The 22,088-nt window shown below is 41.8% G+C and overlaps 1 protein-coding gene across 5 annotated transcripts in view; it reads right to left on the minus strand.

Annotated features, from left to right (window-relative positions):
* The window catches only part of DPH5 (diphthamide biosynthesis 5), a 28,141-nt gene that overhangs the window by 4,128 nt on the left and 1,925 nt on the right, over nt 1-22,088 (minus strand). For all 5 annotated transcript variants that reach the window (XM_042840637.2, XM_065554288.1, XM_024107333.3 and 2 more), the window contains exons 3-5: nt 17,683-17,807; nt 13,253-13,361; nt 1,198-1,318 (exon numbers count right to left, since the gene is read on the minus strand). In XM_042840637.2, coding sequence (XP_042696571.1) covers nt 1,198-1,318; nt 13,253-13,361; nt 17,683-17,807 — 355 coding nt within the window. The remainder of the gene's footprint in view (nt 1-1,197; nt 1,319-13,252; nt 13,362-17,682; nt 17,808-22,088) is intronic.

A 22,088-nucleotide genomic window follows, 5' to 3' on the forward strand; every position in this document is an offset into this window, starting at 1 on the left:
CCCACCCCACCGAACTTTGTGGTTTTGCAATGCTGCTATGTTAAAATCAACACAAAATGAGAAACCGTGCAAAGCATTAAGTGCTAACAGATGCAGAGTAAGTGAACCAAAAAAAAAAAGGGGGGGGGAGGGAATCTCCCTCCTGCTTCCCTTCTTTAAGTTTGTTAACTTGTAATAATAGAACTTAAATTAAAGTTTCTTTAAAGTTACCAAAAATCTGATTTTAACCACCTCTGAAATCATTTCTGTGCATTTGGCAAGTCAGCCAAATGTGTAATGACACTTGTACATTTAAATTGTCTCCAGACTAAGGTTCTTTCAACGCCCACAGAATGCATGTTTTTACTTAAACTATGAATTTGTTAAGCACTGACAGCTCCCTCCTCAGCCCAAGAGACACGGAAATGGTCTTTCTTGAAGTGGTCACAAACCAAGGGCTCGAACCTGCACACTTTTAAGCATGTGTGTAATTTTATGCACACAAACAGGCCCATTGAAGCCAATGGGACTATTTATCATGTTATTAGAGTTATACACAGGCTTATGTGTTTCCAGCATTGGTGTTTAAGATTTGGATTTACAGGAGGGGGTAAATAAAAAGATCAGACAAAACAATGTGAGCTACTGAGGAGGTTGCTAATTTAAAATCAGTCATCTGTTTTAGATCCTTGCTTTACAGTGTTTTTGTATATTACAATTTAACCTTGTCACTGTGTAAATGTCTTCAGACTAATGAATGTTATATTAGAAGATGAAAATCATTTAATCAAATACAACAAATTTGGCTAATACGACATGCCTCTTCCAAGATGAAGTCTATTAAGGTCTAAACTACTAAAGTAAAATGACACTTGCTAATTACTGCAACCTGATTTGGATCTTGAACAGGAGATACACTTGTCCTTAAACTCATGCTGCATTTTAACAGCATAGGTGGATCTCTGATCCTTGTTGAATTCTATTGAAGCACAGGGTTTTATTGATTTCTCTACTCTTTAGAAATCGCAGGCCACAGTGAAACAAGATAGGGCTAGTAAAGCTATTCTAAATTCACAAAAACAATACACAAAGGATGCAATTTTTGGTATATTTTCTTCAATTAAAAACATTTTTCTTCTAAATTTATTACATTTATCACCATAGCCTCTGGATGTTGTACAAGAAAGTGATTACAGAACAAAGACAGATGACCCTTACCAAGTAAGCACAGCGTGTGCATTCCATTCTGCTTGTTCTTCTGAATCTTGTCAAAAAAGCTTTCTGGTTTCCACGTATCCGTCCAGAAAACTACAGAAACTGTTTCTCCAAAGTTGTACAACTTAAAAAAAAACAAACACACACACACACACACACACACAAGCAAAGAAGAAATTACTTAAGTGTGGATTACAAAGAGTTTCTATACATTAAATATTAGGAAATTAAGGTTTGACATAACTAAAAGCTAGGAAGTCTTGAGCATGTTTAAGGAGGGAGCATCAGCTGGAACTAAGGCACCCTTATATAAAAGGGTATTTTCTAAATGATTTTGTTGCACGTGCAGGAAAGAATAAATTAATACCGCCTTTTAAAAAAGGTGTCCTGTTCTCCCCTTGCCACACTGCAACTCCTTGGAATGGTCTAATGCATTAACAAGACTTTGTTTTTGCTTTGTATCTAAGCCTGGAACAAAGTTTCCCTCTCTGCTATGGAATAGGAGATTTACTACTGTTCTGTCACCCTCCATGCAGCGATGCATGTTAGAGAATGAGTAGTGAGGCTGCCTCCTAAGGCTTGTATCCAGCTCTTTATTCTGGTCACCATTCTTCATTAACTTTCAATATTCCTTCTACACTTAAAAAGACCCAATCATGTAGTCCTTATTCCGGCAAAATTCCCAGTTAAGTCAAGGTGGACTGGGCCCTTTGGAAAGACTGAAGCAAAACTGTAGGTATGTGGTAGATTATTTCCTAAATCTATAAGGAAGCAGGTAGGCATCTGCATTCCCGTGTAATGTTTCTACAAGCCTTGGGATAAATTATTCTTGAAATATTTGTATTAAAATAGTGCTCAGAGGATGAGTGTGCTATATATGAAGATGTTGTCCCTGTGCAAAAGAAGTTAGAATCCAATACCATAAGGATCAGAGGACAGGGGCTACAGACAGATATATTTTGTGTGCGCGCGCACACACACACAATTCTAGAGACAGTGGCAATTTCATTCACTTGTCCCTCAGTCTTGCCATCATTTATTGGCTGTCTTCTCACAGTAATGGGGAAGGTGGGCCATGGGAGATATTTGATATAGTTCTGCAGATAGTTCCAGATGGGCATTGTAAAAGGCAGCATAAAATAGAAATATTTTACTGAGATGTAATTAAATGCAGAATTTGGCCTGCAAATCTATTACTGGTGGTGATGCATACAAAGGAAATAACTCAGCTTGGCTTTAAGGTCCCAGGTTGAGTTTCAGGGCTGGGAGTTGGAAAACATATTTATGCATCTACACTAAGTTAATTTGATCTGGAAGGCAGCAGAGGCAATAAACACCAATCCTGATCTCTTTACTGTCTCACCTCAAAAGGTAGAAACACATCTTCAAGACCCTGCCTTAGCCATGCTGTGGTCAGTACAGGTCTAGGGTGGGACAACAAAGGTGGATTTGCAGCTACCTGATATGGGGCCTGGGGGGGCCTGGCTCCAGCCCTGGCCATGTCCTCTTTTCTCTCTATCCCATGGCCACACACCCCAACTGCTCCCCTTACTTTAAATCCTACACCGAAGCAAAGGAAGAAGTGCAGTCCCCCTGTCTGCTAGAAGCAGATGAAAGTCCCTCCTCCTATCCCAGACTTGGAAGAGCATCTCTTAACTCCCCAACTATTTCTTCTCTGCCACCCTTCCCTGGCTCCTAGCTACAGGGGGCAGACAAGAAATTAAATAGATTGAAATTGGGGTCTGTGTGCGCGCAGAGCTCTTTTCAAGCCTGGGACAGGAGGAGGAATTCCCATCTGCTTTTAGCAGAGAAGGGGGAGCTGCACTTCGTCCTCTGCTACCCTTTCTTTAAATCTTACACAAGACATTATGGTGGTTCTATGCCACCTGGGGATTTCCCTCTGGCCATTTCAGCCATGAACACAGATCCTTTGCACTGCCAGAGCACCACAAAGTGGCCAGAGGGCACCAGAGAATCAGGTCTGCTATTTCAGCTTGGACTTTTGTAATGCTTCAAAGCAGAAACAAGTTAGTTTTCTACGGAACTGGTGCCCAAAGGTTACCCATTCATTCTGATAGGAGGACAGTATGTTCAATTATTCTTGGCATATTACACAAACTATTTCCTCATTTAAATATTACACTTCAGTAACTCAAAGACATTAACCCATACTTCACATTTCATAACCATGAGGTCCTGCTGGTAAACTCCAGGATACATATACATCTTTTGGACCTTCATTTTAAATGAAAGACCTTTCATATTGTCCTCCTATCAGAATGAATGGGTAACCTTTGGGCACCAGTTCCGTAGAAAACTAACTTGTTTCTGCTTTGAAGCATTACAAAAGTCCAAGATGAAATAGCAGACCTGATTCTCTGGTGCCCTCTGGCCACTTTGTGGTGCTCTGGCAGTGCAAAGGATTTGTGTTCGTGGCTTAAATGGCCAGAGGGAAATCCCCAGCACCTGTTTTTGCACCACTGGCCAGCATGGAAATTGCTTTCAGAGGCAACACAAGGCACCACTGTATTACTGGGGGCACAACCATCCATGTCATTTATACCCCTGTATGAGTTAGATTTTGAGAGAAATGTCCTTATTTTTACTGCATGTGCCTTTCTGGTGATCCCAAAACATTTAATAATCCTTCTTAGAAATGAAGGAGAGGGGGATAAACAGGAGAAAATTACTTTTGGCAATTCACTGGTATACTATCATTTTGGAAATGCTGTGGGGTCGAAGCATTAATGGAGTCTACTGTTGTGTTAAATTGAGGACCTCAATAAATTTCAGCTGTTGTGCATGCAAACATTTGTGTATGCACAGGCAAACATTTTCCACCCACATCGTACATCAGCACATACTTGGACACTACTCCTGTGGCAGAACAAGCCTACATAAGTTTGAAGAAACATGATTTGTAAGCTAACTTGCATATTTAATAAAACTAGTATTTTAACTCTTTCTTACACCCTGATACGGTACTTTCTTGGCTCAAGAGTCTCTGATACATGAGGCTGCTATACTATGTTATGCTATTATTTCTGCCTCTTGAAATCCAGCATAAAGCAAATGATTCACAAGAAAAACCTTAGTGCAGAGGGACCAATAGATATTATTAAACAAACAACACTAATATCTTAAAAGGATCCTCCTCTGTGACAGATTTCAACCAGAAAGAAATCAAACTGAGTCTTTCCATTGACCTCAATGGATCAGGACCTAGAAATCAAAATGTAAAACTTGATGTTGTTGGCACATAGCTGTAAAACCATTGCAGTTTTCATATTCAATGTGTATTTTGTACAGAACATAACAAATGAGGATCAAACACTGTTCTGAGCTTTTTTAAGCAGAAACTTACGACAGCCTGAACAACATCTTCAACGAACCAATCAGACATAAAATGGCTATCACAACAATAACCCCTTTAAGAAGGAAACAAATACATTTCTGAGCAATCTTGATAGTGCTGTGTCCTTTATTAAACACAGCCTGGCATTTGGGGAGGAGGGATATCTTGTATGCGAGAGCTTTCAAATATCTCAAGTATCACACACTTGCACTGAACATCAGATTTATTAGATTCCTGTCCTATGGTCACAGACACAACTGGAATTTCAACAGAGGAAGGCACTACATTTGGACCTAGTGGATGGAAGGGCAGGCCTTTCAAATCAGCAGCAGTAGAGACAAATCTGTCTCCCTCTTCTCTAATGTTCAAAGTCTTCATGGGAAGCTTCCAAAAGCAGCATCTTCAGAAATGTGAGAAACTTCGTGTGCTTGTAAATGTTTGAAACAAATCTTTTCTATAATTATCTGATACAGTAAAACTACTAAAAGCCAGGAAGAGCAGCCAGGTCTCCTGACTCCCAATCCAGTGCCTGAACCGCTAGACCTGACTGCCTCCCCAAAATGCATCATAAAGCAGTGCAAAGAAGGTGGTCAGTTTCCCCCATTCTTCAAGCTTCACTTTGTTTTGTCCGAGCATAAACTGCAAATATATTTAGTGCTTTCTATTTTATTTACATACTTAAAATGAAAGAAAAGCAAACCACTTTTTGTACCAAAGACTAGGGAGCCTACAGTTATTTTGTACCAGTATTTTTAAACATTGCAGTTCAGCTGTTGGGCTAAATATAAACAAACTGCAAAGGTGGAATGAAGCATATTAGAGAGAATGGGCTACATTCAGTTACAGAAGTTTAAACCCACTGAAGACTTCAACCTTCAGTGGAATAACTCATTATTCACACTGGTTTAAATTAGATCAGAATCTATCCTACTGTGGTCCAAACCATAAGAAACTCTTCTTAGTGTTGTGGCCAAATAGCTAATGAACACAAAGCATGAAAAGGAAGGAGCAGAGGCTAAGTAGGGAAAAGTAAACGAAAAAAACATTTTTCTTTCCCCCTCAAACACAGTAGTGTACTAAAACAAACAGCAGAGAAGGTGCAATTTAACATTCAAGACCACTAGTGCACCAGCTGCAGAGAAACAAAGAAAGAAATATTTCAACATTGCAAAGGTTTATTTTTACAGCATCTTTTCCCAGAATTATTGCTGCATCAACTGTAACCATGACACTGCATTTTGTCAATTATGTACGGTCTCCTTTCTTGAAATTTCAAAACAGATTTAGAAGCTGTTCAGAAAATGGGTTACTCACCAGGAACATTTCAGGAGGTGAATACAAAAGGATTCTTGTTGTTAAGTATTTTAGACCCAAACCTGCAGCTCTTATGCATGTGCAGACTCCCAGTAGACTGTAAAGGGAATTGACCAATATGCAACTAAGGGCTACCTTTGATCTCCTTTGCTGTGTTGAGAATCACGGGTTATATGATGGGACGTTCTTATAGGGTAAGAATATACTGCAACTGCTACCATTATGGAGTCTAGTCCTGGGAGATGAAAGTGAAGCTCAACTCACACTGAAGTCAACAAGGCTACTCCTGGCCCCAGTGATGTAAGTAGAAACAGGTCAATGGGCATTAAGGGCCACTCAGAACCTTGCATCATAGGATCTTAGTGCTTACTTGCTGGTAAACCCTGCTGCAGAACGTGATTCCCTTTCCTTCATCTTTGGTATCAGGACTTTGGCTGTGATACTACACAATGTTCATCCTTAAAAAAGGAATTTTTTGCCCTTGATACCCGATTCCCCCAGGTATTCCTCATACCAAAGGAGGCATACTGTGCTAATATCTAATAACTAGGGGCAAGGTTGGGAAGTTCAAGGGTAACCACTGTAGCTACAGTCCTGTCAGCAGAGGTAAGTTGCTGATGACTTTTAGCCATTTAAAATGTGCCTTAGTCTAAGGCTTATCATTCACACCGTCTTTCCCAGTTTTATAAAACTGCAAGCATGGAAAATTAAACTTTTACTTAACATGCTGTTTCTGCATCGCACACAACTGAGCTAGAATTCCTGGGAGCTGGCAGGCATAGAGAATGGAGATGGCTGCCAAGCTGGAGAAAGAGCATTGAATGTGATTGTGTTCTGCATCCTATGGCTGATGCTACCCAGCAGCCATGGCTTTCAACCTAGTAACTTTAGACAAAAGAACAAAGGGAATTCTCTGTCTCTGCTGAGATGCCTTCCCTGTTGGTGCTCGGGAATGGCTTCCACGTGAGCAGAATGGGACACAACCGTAAAAGGATTAAGAGCCTCCTTCCATTGAGAGCATTTGAAGGATACAGGACTTAATCCAAAAGGGTGAAGTCACCTTAGAGGCTCTGGTACCCTTCTTAGGCTCTTCATATATAGAGACATCAGATCAAGATATCTCCCACCTCTCGCCCGTATTAACCTGAAAGACAGTTGCCAAATTCTGCCTGGTAAGTGGATTTTCTGGGTCAGATTCAGTGGTGACAAATGGTCCTGTAAGTTACACAGCACATGTAAGCAATAAAGTAGGATAGCTTGCACTGAGCTAGCATTTAGACGGTGTGCAAAACAAGTGCTAACTTATACAATGAAGGCTCAGGGCATTTAGCAGGAAAACCAACTGGAGACAGTAAGATAAATTTGTTTACTATTTTACATCAATGAAAAATGTTTTGTATTACATTTCTCCCATTTGAAGGAAGACAGATGGTCATGTGGTTAAGGCATAGAATGGAGTCAGGAAATAAGAGTTCTATTTCTACAAGTCCTGCAGGCTTCCTGTGCAACCTTGGGCAAATCTCATAACTACTGTTTGCCTCAGTTTCCCATCTGTAAATAATACTTCCCCTACAGGACATGAGTGTTGTGAGGTTTATTAATTCCTCGCAAAGTGCTTAGATACTATAGAAGTGAGCACCACAGTTCTGTATTTGTATTTTTCAGTGATAGGTTAAAAAGTAAACCTACTTCATAGTGTAGTTACATTTGTAAATTTTAATTGGAGAGCTAGTAACTGAAAATAATCGGTGTAATTAGTTGCTGAGGGATCAAGGAAGACAGACATTTATTCAGATCTACATGAAACTGTTCTGAAGGCTAAGTGGATTTACCTTGCAAAAGGGCCAGGACATGAGGCATTTTTCCTAGTTACCTTTTAAAAAAATGCTTATGTACTTAGCAATGCTGTTTTCCCAGAGCTGAGTGTCTCTTCTTACTCTAGCTGTCAGTCATGTTAGTCAGTACACTCCCACAAAAAAAAAAAAGAGAGAGAGAGAGAGATGAATAGCACTAGTTGGAAGGATGAAGGCTGAGGGCTTAAGCAGCTCTACTGCAGCTCCTAAACTAGGGAAGGGAGGTTATGCAAAAGGACCAGTTTGAGCCATGACTTCCAGAAAGGCCTTTAGTAGCGTAGCAAGGACATGCAAGGAAAAGGACAGTAACGCACTGCATACTGCAGACAGCCTAGATCTGGACTACTTCCCATGCACTGGCTCTTTAGAGCTGCTTCTTGAGGCACACCAGGGCATTCGTTTAGTTTTGGTCCTATGAACAGGGAAAGAATCTCCCTTTCAAATGGTATGGGGATTATACATTTAGGGTGGTGCATGAAGTGTGCACGCAAGGCCAATTTTCAGCTAGTTAATGGCAACAGTAATTGGATGTGGTTGCCAAAAGCAACACTCTGATAAAACTAGAGCAATTTGCTTATGTTTTTCTTTCTCCATCTATTCCAAGTCTCTCACCCTTAGTTGGTCCCTTCCCTTGTTCTTCTGTTCTCTCTCCCCCTACTCTCTGGCTTTTGTTAGTCAACCTCTCCCCTACTGTCCCCCCTCTTTGTAGGTCCCAGTTTTTATATCTATGCCCACAACTTGTCCCCTGCTTCACAGTTCAATGCTACAGCAGCTTTTTATTACAGCATTCAGGGGAGGAGAAAATTGAAAGCCATTTTTGCCCCAGCAGTTGGCCTAACAGTGAAAAACTGAGCAAGGGAAGAGCTGAAGCCTGTAGAAGGCAGCAAAGAACTCCTCCCTTCCTTCTACCTACTGGCTACATGGACTAGAACAGTAGTTCTCAACCAGGGGCCGCAAGCAGGTTTCAGATGGTCCGCCAAGCAGAGCCAGTGTTAAACTCACTGGGGTTCAGGGCAGAAAGCTGAAACCCCACCGCATGGGGCTGAAGCCCTAAACCCTGCCACCCAGAGCAACTTATCTTTGCTGTGCCCACTGTGGCATGAGGCCCTGGGTAATTGCCCTGCTTGCTACCCCTTAATGCCGGCCCTGGCTTTTATATGCAGAAAACCAGTTGTTGTGGCACAGCTGGGCCGTGGAGTTTTTATAGCATGTTGGGGGGAGGGGGGAAGGAGGGGAGGCTCAGAAAGAAAAAGGTTGAGAACCCATGGTGCAGACTCATGGGAAGAAATGGGGCTGAGGCCATGCCTCTTTCCCCAAGTAGGTGAGCAGGGGGAGAGCTGAGGTCACAGGTTCCCAATACAGCCAGAAGTACAGCTCAGCTGCTTGGGCGGAAGGCTACAGTGCTCCAGCAGACACCAACAGAAGTGCTATGTGAGGGCTTTAGAGTGCACTCCTGTGGGACTACACTCCCTCCCCAGTCTCCCTGGCGGGATCATTCTATATGCACAGATACAGAACTGCAGGGCCTTTAGAATGGTGCTTAGTGCCAATAATTGTGATACAACATTAACAAATACCACTGAGACCATCCAACTTTACAGTCAGAGTCCAGAAGGCAATGGAGAAATGAATCCAGTGGTACCAGGTTTAAGTGGCAATTCACAGCCGAGGCACTTTCCCACCTGTCTTGTTTGTCTGATTTTGGAAAAATAAAAAGGAACATTCTCCAGATCTTGAACAAAAGCCTGATACTACAACCAGTATGGCGGAGCACAAAACAGGGTGGAGAGATGGGCACAGGAGGGATCTAGAGACTTTGGCACAACGTAACTAGTGCTTGTAGCTGTCTTGCAATGTGCCTAACTCACCCAGCTCTCAAAAAAGCTCTAGCCAACTGTATCAGAAACTGCAGCAAACAAGCTTTTTGGAAGCTCAGCATTAAAAGGACCTTTTTATTTTATTTTATTTATAAAGGGGGAGGTCTTGCCCCTTTAATGTGATATGAACCAATGCAATAGCTTCTTTAACATTTTTATTAATCTGTTACCATAGTGATTCTCCGTATCAGCAGCACCGATCTGGACTGCATGGCAGAGATGTTTTCAGAGTGGATGCACATTTTTCCTTCCAAAATATTTTACTTTTAATGAGCTTTTTATGTACAAAATAGCAAAAACTACATTTCTGCTCCTTCAGTCCCAGAAACAGTAAGTCCAACCCTAGCTCATGCTCTGATCTGTAATTTGTAGCTTATGGCAGCACCTTTATAGAAATCAGTACACAAAAAGTGATGTATGGTACCAGAATGCTTTCTGCGTGAACTTCATTGCGTCTCTGTGCAGTAAGAATATACAATTAACTGCACGTTATGCTTCACAGAAAGAACTGAACATTGGTCTGATCATATATGAGACACATTCTTTTGTGAGCAGCTTGAGCAGTAACTGCATTTCATCCAGACAGAGTCTAATCAGCAGCTACAGCTCATTGTTCTGAAAACCATAAGTACAATCTATAAAGGTGTTTCCTGTTTTTCACTAGTAGAGTAAGAAGTTTTGTATCAAGATCAGAATAAAAGACCAAAAAAAAAAAAACTGTTCTGTGGTCAAGTATGTATAAGAGGAATCCCTGCCATACCCAAAATGCTTCAAAAAAGCAACTGCTCCTAAAACAAATGAAATAAACTTATGACAGGAGATAATTATGAAAATAAAGAAGTGGAGAGTTTTAAGGGATGATGGAAGTAACAGCTACAATGTTTAATAAATGAGAGGTGCCTTGTCAGCTTTGATCTCCCTTCATTATTTGTTTGCTCCCTCAAAGAACACTGAAGATTTAAACATTCAGCTGGTTACGATCCTGTAATATAACATGATCATGATTTCCCAGGGTGCTTTTCACAAGAACCGGAATATGTTGATTTATGAGAGGGGAGCACCTCCCAGGTTAGGAAGGAAAAAGACTATTGCCAGGATGAATAACCCCATGTTTCCGTCATGGTAGGTTCCCCCAGCACTGGATAAAGAAAGTAAAGACAACCCTTGAAACATGCATGTGTGGTCTAGGATTGTTTTAAGGGCAGTCCTGATTAGAAACTGCCTCTCTGTAGCAGCATTAGATCCTCTCTCCCTGTACAACTGCTACAAGGTAGGACAAACTTTCAGAAATACTACAGATTTTTAATATAGACACCTGCACTGTCAGGGTTTGGATTGGAGGGTGGGACCTGCAGTTTTTCTCCTAATGGCACAGAAAGCAAGACCATCCCATGCTAACGAGTAGTAGGAATCCACTGCCAGCTCTTAACTGTAGAAGCAAGCTGTTTACCATAATAAAGCAGATAGGGTAAGGAGCCAACTCCTGTGCTACCCTACCCATAAAGTGCAGCCATGTGACGCCTGCCAACGTCTACTGCATATGTAGATTTTAACACCAAAAGTATACTTCCTTCCTAAAAGATAATCTGACCTCTCCTTTCAACAACAGGCAGGTGTTGTGAGAAAGTACTCATGGGGAGAATCATCACATTGCGAAGGTCACGGGTTGTGTTCCCTGTGGGCAGGCGTACACTACAATTAACATTCACATTTCAAGAATGGTGCTGTTGAACCAGCAGTTAAGCATGAGAGCCCACAGGGCTCAGACATTTCTATCACTGTGGGTATGTGTACAATGGAACTGGAGGTATAATTTCCAAGTCAGGTAGACATACCCAGGTTTTGATTGAGCCAGTGTACTAAAAATGGCAGTGTAGCCGTGGCTGTGGGGGCAGAGGGATGGGTTAGCCACCTTGAGTACACACCTAGGGTTTCAGATGGGATTGCATTTGGCTTGGCAAGCCTGTCCCACTGCCTGTGCAGCCACAGCTACACTGCTATTTTTTTAGCACACTAGCTCAATCAAAGCAATCATGGGTATGTCTAACCGCCTTGGAAATTACACCTCCAGATCCAGTATAGCCTTACCCTGTGTCATGAAAGTCTGCTCAAAGCTAAAGCCTATGCCATATCTACCACTGGTACAGCTGTGCTGTTGCTGGCAACTACTGAAATATGGCTGCTAGTATTTCTGGTCTAACTTTGGCGGTATCGGTTATTTCTGTTAAAACAGGCAGCTCTCCCTTCTTTAAGCTAGAAAGGACTTCTTCCTTTTGAGATGGAAGTGCCCTGGACATGCATCTAATCGCTTGTTTACGCCCTGATCCTCCAATTGGTTCCGCGTAAGCAGACCCCTATGTTCACATACAGCCTCAATGGCTTTTCACAGGGGGGCTACACACGTGCAGGACTGAGGCCTACAATGGCAAGTTCCTTGGGGACAGAGTAGGGGTAGGAGCACACTGCCAATGCTCATCATTAACAAGAAAAACAAAGGGGAAAGTTGCAGATAGCTAATATATGTATGATTAGTGATAATACATGTTAGACTAGCATTTTTCCTGTAAGAAAGGCAGAGAGTTTTCTGGACATCTATGAAAGGAAGCTGCCCCAAACCAGACCTACAGTAGTTACATGGCTTGAAAGCTGTTTATACTGGACACTAACTTATCCCACGATTGAGTCAGGGAGTTCCTGTGAGTTTTCCAGCCAACCAACACCCATTTTCCCTATATTCATAAAATAAAAATATTCCAGCTTCCGCCTTGCAGAGTAGAATTATTTTCTTTTCTTCCCTTGAAACTATGTAGCTGCCAGCAGCTGATTCTCTGATTGGAGAAACTGGGACAGGGACAGGAGCAAGGAGGGGAACATACAGAAGATTTTACAAGACAGGCAGAGCAGATTATGAAAAAAATTTAAAAATATTAAAGAAAATAGGTCTCTACTTTTCTGAGCCTCCAAGACCCAAAGTAACCAATCTATGGGACATGCAATAGGCTAATATCTATAAAAAAAATAAAAAAAAAAGTATTCAGGTATGTGGCTCTCATCCTTGCATTCCCCTGATAAAACAAAAATCAAAGATCCTTTAGCTGTTGGCAAACATGCAGGAAGATTAAAGAGGTGAGGATCAACTCAGGAGGGAAGGAATGTGTCTGATGCCAAATTTTTGACATAATTTTTAATCTGGATTTGGGATAATACACAGAATCATGTATGTACCCATTTTATTTCCATTGATAGTATATTTCTCAAGGGGATAACAACTTTACCTTAGCAGATGATCACCAGTAGGAACAGTAAGCTGATAGGGCAAAACAATTATCATACGCACACAATGCTTTACATATGAAATACATAGAAAATACTGCCTAGTTTTGTTTGTGGGGGAGAGAAACCAGAATTGTCACCCATTTACTCACATGTGCATCAATACAAATAGGCATTTTGCCTCCCAAATGTTAAGTTACATAATGATAAATGCATGGAACACTCTGAAAAGGAAATGTTAACACATTCTGAAAACTGGCCAGAATTTCCACAGCTGTCTTCCTTAAAAGTTTAGATAGCGTCATGCAGCCCTTCCATAATGTCAGAGTGGTAGAGACTGCTGATTCTAATATTAACAATTGTAGAACAGTATGTATAAGAGTTACCTGTAAACCACAGCAGCCCACTGCATTCATAATGGAAGCATTATGAATAACCCTGTATGGAATCCCAAGCTTTACTGCACGCAGAACAAGATCACTGTGTGTTGTGGCCCTGTGGTAAGGAAGGAATGGGTTAGATTGACAAAATACACTGACTGAGCATAACCATCAACATAGCTTGTTTGGAAAGTAAAATTAAAATGCTTCATGAGTAAAGCTATGCAGCATGCCAAGAGGGCAGAGGTAGTAAGGACTTTACTCTGACTTTACCATAACAATAAGTAGCAAAAAAAGGGCTAAAAAGCACAGGGACCCACATGAATTTCACAGCTCCCAATTGCTTTCTCAAAGTTAAAACTGCAACAGTAGCATGTTTATTACTTTTTAAAGTAACTTTTGGTAGCAACTTAAAGAGGACAGTTCCATTTGTCCTTTGTCTTTTGCAGGTATCTGCTGGATGTCTGTTGAATAGCAAATGTCAGCTAAGCTTAGCACAGAGAACTTGGGCGTAACTCCAGTATCCCTACAATTAATGTGCAACCAGGCCATCTCACATTTGCACTGAGAGCCTGTGAAAACACGTTCGAAAAAAAGCACTACACAGTATACAGAACATGTTTTAAAGATTTACACATATTGTATACACATGTATACAGTAGCTATATATTAACCTTGGAAAAGCCAAGCTTGGCTTTTAAAACTATTCTCTTTTATATATTTATGTACCGAAATCCACAAGACTCAGGGAAAATGCATTAGGATATATAAACAACATGCAAATCCATTCCAGAAGTAAGCAGGAGCGATCCCCTTTGAAACTTACCGCAAGCTGAATTTGGCTTAACATACCCATCAGTCAACATGCAACCTGCATCTTCACACTTGGACAAAACTCTCAGTCAGGTTAATTGGAGCTTTGCCCAGAGGAAGAACTGCAGGCTTGAGTTCCAAGTATGATCAGCATCAGAAGCACAAATAGATCCAAGTTAGTCTTATTTTTGAATTGCAACAATTTAAAATAAATAAATTTTTATTTCAAATGGTACATGTGCATGTTAAGATGTTTAAGAAGTACTGTACTCTCCACATTACATGTGAAATGTGGCAATGCATTTAAATAAGAAAGCTGTCAAATCTGTACAATTGCTTCAGCTGTCTCCTTTTCAACAAAGATACCTCAGTCAATGCTGCCCATTCCATAGAGGGAAACAGGGAAAGTAGTAGTATCTGGCTGAGCTGAGTAATTACATAGGAGGGTTGTTTTAGCCCTGACATCCTCTGTCGTTCAAGCTGAATTCTCATGGAGTTCCCTCAATCCCTGGCCTGACCATTTCCCAACCTTAGTGCATTTTTGTTATGCAACTACTTTGCCAGCTCAAGTGCATAGCTACTGACACAGAAATGTGGCAGCAGCTGATGGGGGTGGGAGGAAGTGTCCGTTTTTTTAAAATACGATAAAGGCTCATTCATCTACAGCAGATTAACTAGTGGAGTCTGAATTATGGGAAATCAGGAAGTATTGCTAGAAATAGACTGCAACACCTAGGAGAACAGCAGTAAGGTAATCTAGACTTAGAATAGCGCCCTCATTAACTGCAAAACTCTCTCCTATGCCCCCCCCCACCCTTCCATGAGCAAAGGAGACCCAAGCACATCTGCTGAGGGAGAGCAGGAGGTTGGTTCTTCAGCCTTGTCCCGTCTCTCCAGATCCATGGCATAAGGGCTCTGGAGACTTTGTGGGTTCGCTAATAGAGAATCAGGGGAACAGCTGGCTTTATTTACTAAAATCTGCTCCCACTAGGCCCCTCTACAAGGGCTGCAGCACAGCTGCAGGAAGTGTGCTCACATATGGGGACTCAGCCAATTGCAGCAGGGGGCCTGAGGGAGTCAGCCCTCTGTGCCCTTGTCTCCACTACCACTTTCCACACTACTGGTCTAGCACCAGTAGCATCTTCACGGGCAATTATGGAAGCAGTTGCATAAACTGGATGCAGGTGGGCATTTATTTCAGTCACCACATTGTCTGACATGGTGCTAAAAGTTGCCTGGTTTACATTAACACATTCTACCAATATTGCAGACACAACTGCGAATGGATCAGTGGTGGGGGAAAAGAACTGAAAAATTCCAGTGTAGCTGCCCCTTGTGTGGTGCCTTTGTATCAGCAGGATGGGACATCCCTTACCTGTGGGGCTGAAAGGCCATCCACCTCCTTTCTGCACTAGCTAAACCTCTCCTTGAGAACAGATTACTTGAAAACTCCGAGGTCAACTTTTGGAGTGTCCTGGCTCCTCTGTCATCCTCACACTGGGTTTTCCATAGGATAGGACAATCCTGCCCTTTGTTACTAGGAGCAACCAGTCAGTCACCTCATAGACCCCAGGGAGCAGGCGTGCTTGGAGTAATTAGGAAGAAAAAGACATCTGAAATGGGGTGCATTAAACTTCAGAACACCGTTCTTCAGTAAGTTGCCTTCAAGAGTCCAAACACTGATTGACTGAAATACACACCATGGACTCTTTTAGCCTGCTTATATAAATGGTTAATGTCTGTCATAGGCTTTACAAATTTTATATCTACTGCTAAAAATTAATCCATACTTCCCTTAGATTAAGAATCAAAAATTGACATATTAATAGACTGAAAGAGTTAACGTGAGAGCCTTAGTTTCACTTCTTGTTTGCAATGTTTCCCCCACCTCCAACTGATTTGGCCACAGTTTAGATGACCACCCCAGAGGGAAAGTTTCTATAAGGAACACGAACAAATTTTTGAACTTGGGTGCCTAAGTTAAACCATTAAATCCATTATGAGGCACTTAAGTGGCCCATTTTTCAGAGATGCTGATAACTGGCAGCTCCTATTGATAGTAGCAGTTCTGGGTGCTCAATCTCTCTGAACAGCAAGCCATTTTTGGGTGGGGAAGGGGAGTGCTTAGCTTTAGATATCCAACTTTGAAAATTGTGGCCATATAATACACTGTACAATGTTCTAGAATGGTCTAGAACATCAACATCACCAATTAACTTCAAAGCTGCCTGGAGTTAGATTTTAGGGTTCTGGTTCTCCAAGATGATTCTTGCAGGGGGACCCTTACATCCTCCCTTATGGAGACCCACTGAAGTCAGTGGGGCACCACACAGGCATTAGAATCTGCCCACAAGGATCTGACGTCAGAATTGGGGCCTAAAAGCCTACACATTTAGACAACATAAATAAAAGGTTTAGAAAATTCTTTATATCTTTTCAAGACAGAGTACTATGTTATAATAAAAGCATATGTTTCTAGTCATTAAAAACATTGGTATACACATTTGCAGAAGCAGGCTCGGTGACTCCCACGCAAACTCCAACTACTTTTTGATGGACACAGTAGTTATATGGCCTGTATGCCTAAACTTATTTCTGGATCAACAAGAGGGTATAGGTACTGCACCTTAACTTAAACCTGGATTCTAATGGCAATGCACACTGCAAGTATAATTACTTTAATATTTCTAAATAGCCAGCATCACCTGCAACTACACAGTTTAATAAAAAGATTGTCTCAATGTTTCCCCAGCATCTGTATGTACATAAGTTATTCCTCTCCTTTATAACCCTCTACCCCTCCCCCAAATGCACCCATTCACCAAACTGTGCTCAGTGATTTAATTTTCCTTGTGCCCCTTGAAGCTGTGATACAAGTCTTGGATCACCAGCTGGAGACAAAGAGCTCTTCTGTATGGCTTGACATTACAGATTGATGATGCTTGATTGCATAGGCAGAAGGACATCCTTCTGGAGACAGAAAAAGGCTATAGCTTCCAGCAGGAATAAGAAACTGAAATAGGAAGCTTAATAAACCAAACTGACAAGACATTTATAATGGCCCAGCCATCCTTAAAGACTAGAATAGATAATACCATAAGTGTGTGCAATCAACACCCAGCATTCAATTAAAAAGCAACTGAAAATACAAAGCATGATTAATACATAATCAAGAAATGCACCATACTTTGTAACAAGCCTAGCACTTCTGCTAAGCTGATAAAATCTAAAACAATTTTTTTTTATGAAGGGCAGCTTGAATAACGGCAATTAATTTTACAGTTGTCGCTTGACTTTTGAAGGGAAGATTTATAGATCTATGTGAGTGCCAGTGGGTCTGAGTTCCTATCTGATAAGGATGTTTTGCAAGTTGTTTGGGTGCGAGAACTGCAAAACAAGACTGAGAATAAAGTGTGAGCTATTTATTTACATTTGTATCAAATTCAAATGTAGCCAGTTCTGCAAGAACATGAATGGGGCACACTCCTATTATTATGAAAATGGAATGTTTCTTTTTTCCAGCAAGAAAATTATGGTAACATGAGAGAGCTCCCATTTGTTAAGGGCTAGAAGTAGCCAAATGACAAAGCCAGAGGAATAATTAAAATGTTGCCTTTTCTTACCCAAATGGATCACCAACTACAAGAAAAGCAACATCACAGAGATCAGCATCTTTTAAAATATTATCTGCTTCTTGTTCCACTGTTTCTCTGTCAGCCAGAATCAATTCTCTCCCATAGAACTCCTCCTAGAGATTGAAGAAAAACATCACAATGAGACAGCTGGTGGTGACTTCCATTTGTCTTAGTCTGTCTTCTTCCAACCAGATATAGATTAGACATTGGCTAAAAATGTGCTATGACCTAGGTTTTTTTATATCATGTTGTAATTAACCAGTCTTGAAACCATTCTTTATTAGTATCCCCAGAGAAATGAGACTCCAACAGCTGATGCTTGGTTTCTTTGCACTTCAGATTCACCCTCCAATTCTGTTTCTGTATGCTGAATACTTTCCATGCATGTTGATAACACATTTAGCCTCTAATCCTTCAAACACTTACCTTTAAACAGATGAGCAATCCCACTGAAGTCAATGGGACTACACATGTTCTTTAAATTAAGCATATGTGTAAGCATGTACAGGATCAGGGTCTCACATATGAACCATGAGACTTGGTTCGGTTCTAGAATGCTTAGTGACTATTCTGCACATCTGTACATCCTTATAACTCAAATTTCATCAAGCTATGTAAGTACTATTGTTACATTAGATAGCAAACTTCTTCAGGGCAGGCAAACTTCTTCTGTTCTGTAAGCCACCTGGCACATTTTTGGGAGCTATAGAAATCATAGTTGTTTAGCCAACTGAGGTCAGGAAGGTCTGTCTTTACAGAAAATGTGACATCAATTCCAGCTCTGCTCTCCACCTACAAAGGATAGTGTATAAACAAGAGAACCAGCATAACAGTGATCACAGCATAAAGGAGTAGCAAAGGCTTCCCTGAGAAAGGATGGTCCTGTGGTTAGGGCAGTAGCCTGGGATCTGGTAGTCCTAGGTTCAATATTCTGCTCTGCCACAGACCTACTAGGTGACCTTGGGAAAGTCACTTGGGGCTAGACCCACAAAGGTACTTAGGCACCCAAGACCAATATTTAGGTGCCACTGATATTCACAAAATTAATGCTCAGCTGGTGCATAAAGTCCCCACTGACAGGCCTGTGCAGAGCTCCGTACATCTTTATGCTGCCACACAGCTAATTAGCAGCTCAGAACCCTAGCTCATGCCCAAACCCCAGCAGGAAACTCATACTTAGCATTCCCCTCCTATCTTTCCAGTGGGGCCTGACAGCACACCTACAAGATCAGAGCCTCGAATGAAGACTGGATATTTTTCAGATGAGTGTGTGTGTGTCTCCCAGAATAGTCAATAGCTCAGTTATAAGGGCACTCACTTGGGATGGGACAGAACCAGGATGTGGGATGTTTTCAAATCCCTGCTCTGCCTGATTTGGAGGAGCTTGAAACCAGGTCTCCCACATCCCAGGAGAGCGCCCTAACAATTGGGCTGTTGGCTAAAAGATTTAAATACAGTAACTCCTCACTTATAAGTCATCCCGGTTAATGTTGTTTCGTTGCTGATCAATTAGAGAACATGTTCATTTAAAGTTGTACAATGCTTCCTTATAACGTTGTTTGGCAGCTGCCTGCTTTGTCCATTGCTTGCAGAAAGAGCAGCCCGTTGGAGCTAGCTGATGGGGGCTTGGAACCAGGGTGGGCCGGCAGCCTATCAGCTCTCCTAAGTTTCCTGTGAAGCAGCCGCCCAGCAGGCTATCAGTTACCGGCAGTTGAGCTGTCCATCCCCCCACGGTTGTGTGCTGCTCCTGCCCTCTGCCTTGGAGCTGCTCCTGGGAGCCTCCTGCTTGCTGTGCAAGGGGGGTAAGGGGTGATAATGTCAGGGTGTCCCCCCCTCGCCCCCACTCCCTGCTCCTTTACCCCATCTCCACAGAGCAGGGGGGAGAGGGAGCCGGGGGGACACCACAGGGCTCAGGACGGAGGGAGCTTTCTGGCAGCACCTGCTGTCTCAACTTGCTGATCTACTGAAAAAAGCAGTGCACTTAGAGTGTGGTCAGCATAATTAAAGGGGCAATGCACATCTCTCTCTCTCTCTCTCTCACACACACATACACACACGGTGTGTGTCTTTGTCTCTCTCTGCTATGCTGTCTCCCCTCCCTCCATTCGAGCTGCCTTGTAAAGTGTGAGGCTACATTAACAACAATGTGTTAACCCTTGAGGGCTCAGCCAAGTGCTAGTTCATCATTTAGCAGTAAGGCATTCCCTGGGAAATATCCCACCCTCTTCCACCCTCTAGCTTCACCACCTCAACCAAGCTTTACAATCATCATAGCTGTGTACAGTATTAAATTGTTTGTTTAAAACTTATACACACACACACAGTATATCTATGTCTATATAGATATAAATACAGTCTTTTGTCTGGAATTTTTTTTTTCCTGGAACCTAAACACCGCCCCCACCTCCATTTACATTAATTCTTATGGGGAAATTAGATTTGCTTAACATTGTTTTGCTTAAAGTAGCATTTTTCAGGAACATAACTACAACATTAAGCGAGGAGTTACTGTAGTTCTTTCAACAAATTGAAGGCCAACCTAAATAGTCAATATGCAATAGCTTTAACATATGTTATTTTAAGCTGGGTTGATGATAAAGGTTAATCAACACACCACGCTGTTTGGAATTCCAGTAACTGGACTGAGGAACTAAACACAGATATTATTTAACATTTGTTTAGTGGTAGTGCTTAAAAGTCAACAAGACTGGGGTCCCTCTGTGGTAGGCATTGTAGAGTGATACATAGCAGCTCCTTCTCTTACGTTAGTAATAATACTTAGCATTATTTTAATGCTTATATCAAACCCTCAAATTTCCCTGGGATGTAGTCAAGTAAATCATACTCCCATTTTCCAGGCAGGGAAATAGACAGAAAGGTGAATAGTCTGTTACAACCAGGATTAAAATGCAGAACACAGCTTCCATCTGCATTATTCCTCCAGACCACACTCCCTTATAGTGATGGCTGGTCCTAAACATTGTAATAGAACTACAGTAAGCTGTCGTGTTTTTGGACCAATACTAAAGTACTTACGTCGAGCGCGGTGGCATGCACCTGTAATCCCAGCTACTTGGGAGACTAATGGACTGATCGATCAAAGTGACTAAAGTACCATATGCCAGGTCACAACACCCAGAGCAGGGAGCTGGGCCCAGCCCTGCAGAACAGGTGCAGAGTGAGTGTGTGGGGGGAAGGCTCATTCTCCAACACCCCCACCCAGAGCCCCAGTTTCAAGATGGGGGGAGGTTGGAAGCCTCAGTTTCAGGTTTTACCCCAGATCCCCACATCCTGTGAGGCCCTGCATGTCAAGAATATGGGATGGTTTTAGCAATCCATTGCAGGCCAGAGTCCTCATCTCTAGACAGCTTTCTGATTCCCTCTATTGTTGCTCATATGTGACTGCCCTCCAAACTATTAAGCAGCCAGTTTCCAGGTGTCATCTACTTCTAACTTGGACAGCAATATCCTAAGGGTCACCCTTCTTCATTTTAAGAACTGGCCATTTATTCCTGTTTTTTGTTTCCCATCCCCTAACCAGTTTCAAAGCCTCAAGAAGGCCTCTCACCCTAGGAATATTAAACGTTCCTAACAATATCGTATCAGAGGCTTCATGAAAAGCTTTTTGAAAGACTAATAACAGCTATATTCTTTTGTTCAATGTTTTGTATTTAACATGTAGAGCTGCTTGGGAATTTTCTTTTCGATGGAAAATGTACTTTCTGCAAAATCAAGATTTTCCACAGGAAAATTTCAATTTTGCCAAGGTTTTCTATTTGGAAAAATCTAAAATATTTTGTTTCTGAGATAGAGAAAACCTGAATCAACAAACTGAAACCTTTCATTTCAGGCAGTTTAATGTTGAATTGACATCTGTGTTAAGTGCACTGGTGCTTCACAGGCGCTGTAGTTCAGGTATTTTACACCATCATTTGCTCCTATAGACTGGGCTCTAGACTACATCTCCCATGATGCACTGACAACACCACAGGCAGATACAGTTTAACATTCAACAGACCAAAACTAAGGTCTTGTGCACACAATGCATTATACCACATCAAAGGGGTACAAATTTTAGTGTGCACTAGCATACTAACTGGCCTGTGTGGACCCTGCTTATGGGCACTAAAAGGTTTTTTTGGTACATGTTAATGTAGTCCCGTTTCTAACAGCACTACATACTGTGTACTAGGGCAGTGGTTTTCAAACTGTGGGTCACAACCCAGTACTGGGTCACAGAATGGAAGGCACTGGGTCGCAGCAGCTCTGCTCCGCACCACTGACCAGGCCATTAAAAGTCACATTGGCGGTGCTGCCTGGCTAAGGCAAGCTAGTTCCTACCTGTTCTGACACCGCGCTGTGCCCCAGAAGCAGCCAGCAGCAGTTCCATCTCC

Source organism: Chrysemys picta, chromosome 8, assembly GCF_011386835.1.
Source record: "Chrysemys picta bellii isolate R12L10 chromosome 8, ASM1138683v2, whole genome shotgun sequence".
NCBI classification, from domain to species: Eukaryota; Metazoa; Chordata; order Testudines; family Emydidae; genus Chrysemys; species Chrysemys picta.